The following is a 10636-nucleotide window of genomic DNA, read 5'->3' as shown; positions in this document are numbered from 1 at the left end:
TAACAACAAAGTAAAGGCTATAAAATGGGAGAGCCAGACAAAAGGATATTATATGGCCATATAAATCATTTGGAAGAGGATACTTAATGACTCAGGAAAAGGCTCATTACTTACTCCTGAATGAAAAGTAATCAAGACATAAAACTTCAGATTTAGGGGGATGTCAATTAAAAATATACACACATATTTGTAGAATGAAAGACTTGAAGAGAATATATCAAAATATTAAGAGATTATAGCTCAATGATGGGATCATGGGTGATATTTATTGTTTTATTTATGACTTTATCTTTTAAGCTTTTTAGAATGAACATGTGGTACTTTTCATAATTGTTAAAGTAATTCTACACGGGATTTATATCATTGATCTTTCTATTTATCTGAGGGCATTCTGTAACCCTGGTAGGAGGTATGTATTCCACAAGTATATATGGAGTGAATGAATGGCTTTGCATTGCTCTTCCCTTCCCGGGAGAGTTTGGCTTGTGGTGCTGAAGCCCTGAAGGAGATTTCCACATGTCCAGCTCATAGGAGTGGTGGGAGATGGGGTAACGGCTACTCTCCATGAGATCACGGCCATAACTTACTTGACACCTGCTGAAAAGCTCACCACAGGGAAGAAGAGCCCATCGGTGTTGAAGTTCTCAAACATCCCTTGCACAGGTTGCCCGTTGATGCGGAAAGAGATGCTGGGAACCCCAAGGTCCAGGCAACAGCTCACCACGTCGTCCGATTTCAGGAGATGCTGGTTGATGGAGGCCACAGCTCTGGGAATGCGGCCTGGTGAGCAAAGAACAAGAAAAAGGTGTGTGGGACTCTAGAGTCTAGAGGAAACGCTCACAGGCCACTCGGGGGAGGTGGGAGGTAAGATGGCACACAGGAGGTCTGGTCATGCTATTGCATTTGAAGTGCAACCTGGCTTTCTGAAACAGTGTGAGAAGAGCAATGAGAAATGACTTCCTAAGCTGATGAGTGGGCAGCCTGAACAGCAGGAGTCTCAGAGGAAACTCTCAAGCTGCCAGAAATGAGAACAAACAAGAATTCAACCTGCTCAATGTGTGCTCAGACTCTGGCCTGGTGTCTGAAATAACGGACAGACTGGGAGGTGGTAGTGGTGGAGGGTGGTGTGTGTGTGTGTGTGTGTGTGTGTGTGTGTGTGCGTGCGTGTGTGTCTGCTATTTCTTCTAAATAATGTTCTGGCAAGCTTACTTAGTGCTAGCCTAGTATTTCATTCCTGGAGTTACAGAAACAAAAACAATAGCAATAGCATTTGTTGTTGATTACACTGTGTTAGGCTCTCTTCTAATCACTCTACAAGGAATAATTTATTCAACATTTACAGCAACCCCACGACGGTATTATTTTCATTTGACAGATGAGGACAATTGAGTCCACAAAGGTAAGTGACTTGACCAAGGTCACACAGTTAGTAAATGGCAGAACCAAGACTCAAGCCCAGGTAGTCTCGTTCTAGACACACCCCTTACCTGCTATACACTACTGTCTCTTGAGTGGTATATAGCATGTCAATCATTCATTTAATCAAAAGCGTAGGAATAATAATGGTACCTTAAAAACTACTATTGACAGCCCTGAGGAAATCACTACACCCATTTTACAGATGTAGAAGCTGATGTTTTGCTAATATCACAGGCTCAGGTTCATGTAGCGGGGAAGGACTTGGAATTTGAATTCAGCCCTCTGTGACTTCAAGATCTCTCGCCACCCTCACCCCCATGCCATCATATTACAGAGCAATTGGAAGGATACACACCTTAAGTGTGGGTGCAGGACTCTTCAAAATTGTTAGGAGCCTTGAAAGCCCTCACAGGGGTAGATATAGCCACTTTAGATTTGGATGCAGGAACCATCAAAGTCAAGAATAGCAAAGCCCTCTAGCCATTACACTATGCGGCAGAGTTGGCTTATTTGTTTTAAAGAATTTTTCTACCTCAGATAGGCAGAAAAACAGCTACTTATACTCTGTATCGGCGACTTCTTTGTTGTTGTTGCATATATTTTTCATAAGATGATTTTGTCATTTCCTGACCTAATGAGAAAATCACCTCTTGCTTTTCTGTCACACCGTCAGATTGTGGAAGTTCTACAAGTAAGTTATCATAACCACTCCCCTCGCCCCCCAAGGTTTACAGTTTTTGGGAAGATTGCAATGAAGCAGCAGAAATAAGGTGTTAAAATGAGGTCTCAGAAGAATTTATAAAATGTATCTTGTTTCTTGATTACAACAGTAATACAATTTCATTACAAATGTTTGGCAGATACATAGAAAAAGTAGAAACAAGGAAAAAACATAACTCAATAAGAAATGCTTCTACTCTTTCATGTACATACTTTCCATCCAAACTGGGATATTTAATAACTTGTTTTTATTATGGATTAGATTAAAACATTTTATTTATAATGAAACGGTCATTAGAAACTAAATTTTAATGGCTTTATACTATGCCATGAAAAGGTAACCTTTAAAATTCCCTTAGGATGTGTGTTGTTTATAAATTTTACACATAAATCTATGCTATGTAATATTTCTAGTCTCAGCTTAGAACTATTTAAACTTTTGATTATTTAATGTTTTGTTGTGATTACTGTTTATTAGTGGTCACTGTTATTCTAGTAATAGATTCTAAACTAAGCACTGGATTTTAAAATAGTAAAACGGCTACACTATCCTATAATAAAACCCTAATATGCAAATTGACAGAAAGGCAGAACAACCAGTCTGCTATGACATGCGCTGACCACCAGGGGGCAGGTGCTCAATGCAGGAGCTGTCCCCTGGTGGTCAGTGTGCTTCCATAGGGTGAGTGCCGTTCAGCAAGAAGCTAGGCTCATGGCTGTCAAGTGCAGTAGCAGTGGTGGGAGCCTCTCCTGCCTTTGTGGCAGCACTAAGAATCCCTCGGGGGATGTCCGACTGCCAGCTAGGCCTGCTCCCTGTCGGCCGGCAGTCGAACATCTCCCGAGGGGTTCTGGACTGTGAGAGGGTGCAGGCTGGGTGGAGGAACCCTCCGCCCCGCCCCCCTCCCCAGGGAATGAATGTGCACTGGGCCTCTAGTCCTTAATAAAAATAAAATAAAATTAGATGCCCCCTTCTGGTTATTTTGGGTGACTGGCAAAACCATATTGTATATACCTATACGCCCGACTTTCCACAAACAGGAATGAGCCCAGATACTGTGCTTAGGGTTGGGGATCAAAGACAGAAGAGCCAGTTCTTACCCTGAAGAAGCCCACCATCTACTGGGAAATACACATTCAAATAAAGAATTACAATTCAGTATAAATACTGGAATAAAGGAGATGACTTCTGGAGGTAGACGATATCAAGTTGACTTGAATAAAAGGTTCACTACATAAATGGGAAAGAAAAGAGCAATCCAAACAGAATGAATGGCTTATGCAAAAGCAGTGCATGACATATAGTAAGTCCTCACTTAACATGGTCCACAGGTTCTTAAAAACTGTGACTTTAAGTGAAATGACATATAAAGAAACCAATTTTACCGAACGTACATGTCCAAACTGTCCCAGTCTGAGTGGCCTGAGATGGAAAGGCATGAGCCCCCGGCGGGTGGGTCCCACCTGTGCATGAGCTGCTGGATAATGTCTGGCCACCTGCAGCCCTGAACTGGCATAGTGGGTTGGAAAATTGTGATCTTGTTTTTATTCATCTTTCTTACACGTACATATAGCTTACATTTATTTCAATGTTTAATATTTTAGAAGTGCTTATTTAGAAGCTTGATGCTTTTGTGACCAGAAATGCCATAGAACTTAACTCTTGTTTAAATCTATTAGCCTATGGTGGAATCGATCTCATTTATTCAGTGAACCTTTCTTTCTTCAAGTCAACTTGTCCCATGCTCCCAAGGCAACTTGATATCCTCTATCTCTAGAAGTCGTCTTCTTTATTCCAATTGGGATTTGGAAGGAGACTGGAGTACCTGGAGAAAACCCACACAGACCTGGGGAGGACATGCAAACTCTACACAGATATGCCCCAGCTGAGAATCAATCCCCCCGCACCTCCCCTCATCAACATTATAATAAAATGATGTGAGTGAAATGATGTTACAGGACCTGCAGTATTTGCAGAATGGCTAGAGTTTGGTGACGCTGGGATGTGGGCAATAATGGGGGCTTAATGAGGAGATGTGATGCAGGATAAAGCTGGACCGGAACCTGGAACCTGGATTCCCTGTCCTGCACCAGCACATAACAAATTCAGTGCCAAATAGCAAATTGGCCTGGAGGGCCTCAGACCCGTTTCTGTGACTTTACATCTTGCTTCAGTACTGAGAACAAGGAGCAAGTTCCTCATGGCAGGCCCTAGAGTCAACTATTTATTTATTGTTTGTTTATTAAAATTATTGGCATGACATTGGTTAATAAAGTTCAATGTTACTTAAAACAGAACAAATCTAAGCTAAACTTGGAATGTATGACCCCTTTCAAATTTCCCCATTTAAGAAGGCTGAGTACTCTTAGCTCCTTTCATGGAGTTTAGATAACCCAGAATCCTTTCTTCCTTATCACAGCCAAGTCCACCAGGAAAGGAATCTGTGATATAAAAACTCTGCAAATCTGTTACATTGTCCCTTTCTTGAGATTTTTTTATTTTCCCATTAAAAACAAATATTTCTGCTTCAATCTTTCTTTTTCGATCAGTATAATATCTGAAAAACATCTCTATAGTCATCTGAACAAATCCCAAGAGATTTCTGTGAATTTGGGAAAACTGGAAATTAATGGAAACGCTAGGTTGGACAACTACCTTTAAAAGTATCCAGATCCTTACTGGGTAAAAATATAATTTAGAAAGACCTTTGCTTTTCTGAGAACTTCAACTAGGACAAAGCTAACTATATTGAGTTGTGACTCCAGGGTCCCCTCTTCCCATACCCTGGGAGTGCACTGTTGGCTTCTATGCCATTCTGCGCCTAGGCAAGTGACGATAAAGCATAGCTTTCGTGAGGATGCTTATGCCTAAGCAGGACTTTGCTGCCATCAGAGGCAGAGTTCTGAGCTTTATTTAGCCTTCGATACACCGCAGTTGCCAGGGCCTTTCCCAGGAACAATGGCTGGGAGACTCCTGCCTGGCTTACTTGCTCGGTTGAAAACCACCACCAGGACCAGCAATTATGTCCTTGAGGTAAATGACACTGCCTTTTACCCTTTTATTCTAAGAGAGTGGGTGCCAAGGAGAAGTTGCTGTTAGAACACTCGATAAGATCCTCTGTAGGCAAATCCTACTCTGAGCCTATTTTTAAAGCATAGGTGTAGAGAATACAGAGTTGGGATCAATATTATCTAGAAACTGAAGAGAGTCTGTTGCTAATCACTTGATAGGAAGCATACATTTAGCAAGTACTCAGAGCAACATAATGGGAAGCATGTCTGAATAAAAAGTACATTTCATATAATATACATGTTATAAAAGGTCATCTGATAAAGTACACCTAGTTTTAAAATGTGAGAAGTGTGAAGATTTTGAAACTAGAAAATGATGGAATCAGGATATAGCTTTTATACATTCTGTGTTATAAATCCGTTCTAGGTGGAGGAAGCAACTGCTACCCTTGTGAGGGCTTTCAAGGCTCCAAATGATTCAGAAGGGCCCTGCACCCCATGTTTAAGGGAGGCCAAGGGCGGGTCAAGGGGGAAAATAAAAAGGAGACATATGTACTACTGTCTGTAATATTTTAAGCAATAAAACAAAATTTAAAAAAAGATACTTGTCCTTTCAAATGCTCTATAATGAGGTAGCATGGAGTGGGGAGTGATCTTGAAGGCACAGAAGCCTGAGTTTGAGTATAAATCTCCAGTCTTTACCTGCTACAGAAAACTGGACCTGTGACTTTACTAAAAAAATCAGCTTCTATATCTGTAAAATGGGTACAGTGATGCCTCCATGATTATGTCAATAGTTATATGTAAGGTACCATTATTATTCCTACGCTTTTGATGAAATGAATGACTGATGTGCTATATCATTATATATCACTCAAGAGGCAGTAGTGAATAGCAGTGAAGGGATGTGTGTCTAGAACCAGACTCCCTGGGTTTGAGTCTTGGTTCTGTTGTTTACTGTGTGACCTTGAGCAAGACACTTACCTTTGTGGACTCAATTGTCCTCATCTGTCAAATAAAAATAATACTGCCATGGGGTTGCTGTGAATGTTGAATAAATTATTCCATGTAGAGTGATTAGAAGAGTGTCTGATGCATTGTAACCTACAACAAATGCTATTAGTTATTGTTTTTGTTTAGTTACTAGGCCAGCAGTGAATAAGCTTACCAGAACACTGTATGAATATTATGTCTTTTGTAATATTTGGAAGAAATAAGAATATGGAGAATCATAGCATTGAGGACTGGGTCCAGAAAGTGATTTTAAAATCACTGTATTAAGTTATTGAAATCAGTAAGTCCTTTTATTGACAGTGCTCAAAAAAAGTCACTTTCAGATATGTTTAATAAATTTAACCTCTTTTAGAACAATGGACAGAAAACGCTGTAGCAAGGAAAAGCAGAGTTGGTGCAGAGAGTTTGTTTCTAAGTTGCCTCAACTGCTTTCTTTTCAATATATTAAGAACTCTGAGTAATCCTAGGGACCACCCATGAGACAGGCTGGGAGGTGCCCTGGCTTTGCTAGTCTGAAGAAACCCCTGACTGATAGGCTCAGGCCCACCTGGAACTCCAGGAAAGGCCATTTCTAACCTAGCATTTTAGGATAAAGGAAAAAACCGTTTTATTATCTGCTGCACATCTTCAGATTAACCCAAGGATATATTACTGCAGCTTTAGTCTATTCTGATGAGTAATGTAGGCAACTGGGAACACTGATGCTCAGCACTTCTATTACCCTGGGCACTGCAGAGCTTGGCATTGTAACATAAACACAAATACTTAGGCAACTGGAAAGAGAGAGGGTTCACTGGGGCTGGAATGGTCTGCGTCATAATGGGGTGAGTTCTGATATACAAACAGGTACCCTGGGGTTCATTTTAGTAAGGAGACCGATAAAGACCCTTTTATATAAATTTGACTATAGAGACACATTGTCTTGATGAGTCAGAAGTCATGTTAAATCAAGAGGCACACCATTCATTCACTTCTTGTTATCACTCATCTCTTGAGAAGGTAAATTCCTTTCCTTGTTTTGATTTTGCAAGGAAAACGTTGTTAAAAGGGCAGGGTAGGTGTGATATCCTCCTGTGAAACTGCTCCCTAGCCAGTAACATACTCTAGGCTGCTCTGAGCCACATTCAACTCCGAATGCAGACCTGAAAGGCTACATGAAGGCCCTGCCAGGAGAGGGACAGTGGTGCTATGACAAGAAAAGAACCATTCCTCCCAGAAGGAAAACACAGAGGCTGAGCTGACCTCGGATTCTGTAGAGAGGGCAGGGCAGGGTTGAGAAGGGGGATATTTGTACAGAGGATACTTGAAAGAGAATTCACAGGCTTCTGTGGTGAAATAGACCTATTAAGACTGGCCTCCCGCTACACAGAGAAAAAGCTCATGGATACTCCCAGGATGTCACTCTGAAACTTCCTTTCCCATTCAGCATGGGACTTGGGTTCTTTATCCCCTAAAGACGGGGCTACTCTTATGGTCTCGAGTGAGGGACCCGGAATTCTGGGCTTGGTCTTTAGGAGAACAGTGGACTCTGCAGGCAAGGAGGGAAGTGCAAGTGATATTTACTGGGTATCTAATGTGTGTCAAGAACTTCATGTCCCTCCTGGAGATTATTATGGAAGATGAAATAAGCGAGTAGGGAAGAGAAAAATATCACATGACCTCACTTATACGTGGAATCTAAAGAAACAAACTGAAAAAACAAAATAGTTCCAAAGACAAGGAAGCATGCAATAGACTGACGAATCTCAGAGGGAAGGAGGTGGGTAGGAAGAGATTAACAAAGAATTTATATGTATATATGCATAACCCATGGACACAGACAATAGTGTGGTGAAGGCCTGGGGAGAGGGCAGCAGTGGGGAGGAAGGTGTCACTGGGGTGGCGGGGAGGAAGGGGGACATCTGTAATACTTTCAACAATAAAGATAAACTAAAAACAATTAAAAAACATCATGTCCCTCATCTCATTTAAATTCTATAAAAGCATACAGCACGTCTTCATTTTATATGAGAAAACCAAGTCTTTGAGAGATTAAGCCATTTGCCCAGTAAGTGGAGGAGCTGGGATTCAAACCAGGCATAACTCCAAAGCCCTGCTATTTCTTCGAGTCTTTCCAATAACAAAGCATTGGAGCCACTGCCATTTTCCCCAACCACGACAATATCTCTACTGTGCTTCCATAAGTGCACTGAAGACCAGTCCAAGACAGTGGCTTAATTTATGCACACATGTAAGTTGAAAGTTAGTGAGCCTGGGCATTTTGGATCTCAAGGAAAAGGAGAAAAACTATCATAACCAGTTTCCAATATCTCTCCCTGGCCACCCTCCATTCCCTCTGATAGCAAGTAAGTTGGAGGGTCATTTCCATTTTATTTCTTCAGCAGACAATTATCCTTTCATCAGATAGTCCGGAATTCACTGCTATCCTGGTGGGAGTCATTAACAGAACCCTATTTCATCAGCTGGGGCACATGCTGACATATTTACCCGTGGTGCCTTCTGTGAGATATATATTTCTGTGTGCCAGTTGGAGAATTCAGACACAAGGAAGCTTTGTATATCAGTGAGCATGAAAATTATAAATTTCACAGGCACTGGTTTCCCTAGATTTAATCAGGTGCTGAAGACTGAGGGGTGAAGTTCCCTAAACGTACCTGTATTACTAAATGTGGGTAACATTCAGAGAGCCACTGCCAGCTTCTGAAAAGCTGAGACCCAAGCCTCCTCCCCATCTCCAATCACAGAGGCACTGCTAGTGATAACTGGTGTGTGCGTGTCCACCTCCCTGGTCTTCAGAGGAGGTAGGACAAGAGAGATGAGGGGAGCACTGTCCACTCCTGTGCCCTGTCCACTCCTGGAATGATACACAATTAGATGGAGGGTCAGGTCCTAAATGCACAGACAGCAGCCCTTTCTGGATATACAATGAGTGGGCTCTCTGATTCCCTCCTGACTAACTGATATATTTATTCTGGAAATTCTACAAAGGGATATACTGGGGGTTCCATGTAGTGCTGCAAAGTCTGAAAAAGACCAAACATTTTTTTTCTTTGAGAATTACTAGTTTCTCTTTGAAACAAGAGTCCAATTTGTTTCATACAAGTGTGTTAACGTGTTTCATAGTTCTTTAACCAACCCCCATGCGGAGTACTCTTTGGGAGTAGACTGGGACCCCAAAAATACTCTTGCACTGTATTGGTGAGATGGTGGGAGATGAGCAGCAACCAGCAGGCAATGGGGTAATCATTGTCTCAAGTCAATGCTCTTCATTCCTTCACAGATTCAATTCCACCAAACTCAGGAGCTGTGGGTGGGTGTGAGCACAATGATGTCTCCTCAAATCACTTCCCGAAAGACAACATTCTGAGAACCTTGTGACATCTGATGATAACCTAAGGGAAATGCTACTACTGCACAGCCACACATGATGGGTCTCTGAGAACCGAGAAGGCAAGACCCACCCCTACCCCCTGGAAGACGGAACCAGGGAAGGTTAAGTTGGGAGGATAAGAGAACAACAAGGCAAGACTTTCACCTGTTCTAACCCATCAGGCTGCCGTTCTGAATCTGGTTTTGTCTGTACCATGATGATCCTCGGACACATAAAACACGGACAGAGATAGGGCTGTCTCTTTCTTCCCACGAATAACCCAGGGCAAGTATGTAAATAAGTTCACACCATTCCTAAGAGTTTAAAAATGTTTAAAATGAATTTAAAACAGCACACACACCTACAAACACAAATTGAAAATAAAGACCCACTACAAGAAGCATGTCATCAGGACCTGAGCTATTGGTTTTAGCCTGAAAGCGAAGGGCAGAAGGAAAACGTGATGGGTTCCCAGTTACAAAAGAAAATGGACAGATTTGTCATTTAGAGACAAACTTTTCCCTCCTACAGAATTGAAGGTAGGATGTGTGTCATGGTTCCTTATGTAAGAGGCACACAGCACAATGCTTATGTAAGGGATTTCTATAAGGAACACAATTGCAGTTTTGCAAAAGATACAGGTAAGACACACTGCGGACAGCGAGGGAGAAGTCCTGTGCTGGACTGAGAGCATGGGAGTCTTGCATTTTCACCTGGCGTTTTCAAGCCAGTTCATTCCTGCACAGCCACAGGCTGTGGACACACTTGGGGAAAACAATGTTTATCTTTAAAAAGGAAGATTCAGATTATTTTTAACTGATTACCATCTCTTATATGTCAGGTGCAGACCCAGACATTTTATAAAGTGCATCATGAAGTAACATGCTGCACTGACAAGGTGTCGGGCTTATTGTCAGATCCGGACCCTGCCCAGTGTGACTGTGAATAAATGACTTAAATATTTTTATATCTCAGTTTCCACATCTGTAATATGGGGTCAATATTATCTACCATAAGCGGTCATTGTAAAGTTAAAAAGGGAGGAAACGTGTACAAAAGATATGTAGCTCACTGCCCAGTCATAAATGCTGAGTCTTTCTCTTT

The 10636-nt window shown here is 41.7% G+C and overlaps 1 protein-coding gene across 1 annotated transcript in view; it reads right to left on the bottom strand.

The window, feature by feature from the left end:
- RYR3 (ryanodine receptor 3) overlaps positions 1-10636 on the bottom strand; it is a 417605-nt gene that overhangs the window by 254238 nt on the left and 152731 nt on the right. Inside the window, 1 exon segment of the mRNA XM_015557536.1 lies at positions 588-780. Within this exon segment, the coding sequence (XP_015413022.1) occupies positions 588-780 (193 nt within the window).

The sequence above is a fragment of the Myotis davidii genome, unplaced genomic scaffold (genome assembly GCF_000327345.1).
Source record: "Myotis davidii unplaced genomic scaffold, ASM32734v1 scaffold46, whole genome shotgun sequence".
Lineage (NCBI taxonomy): Eukaryota > Metazoa > Chordata > Mammalia > Chiroptera > Vespertilionidae > Myotis > Myotis davidii.
This window is presented reverse-complemented; position numbering and strand designations above follow the sequence as displayed.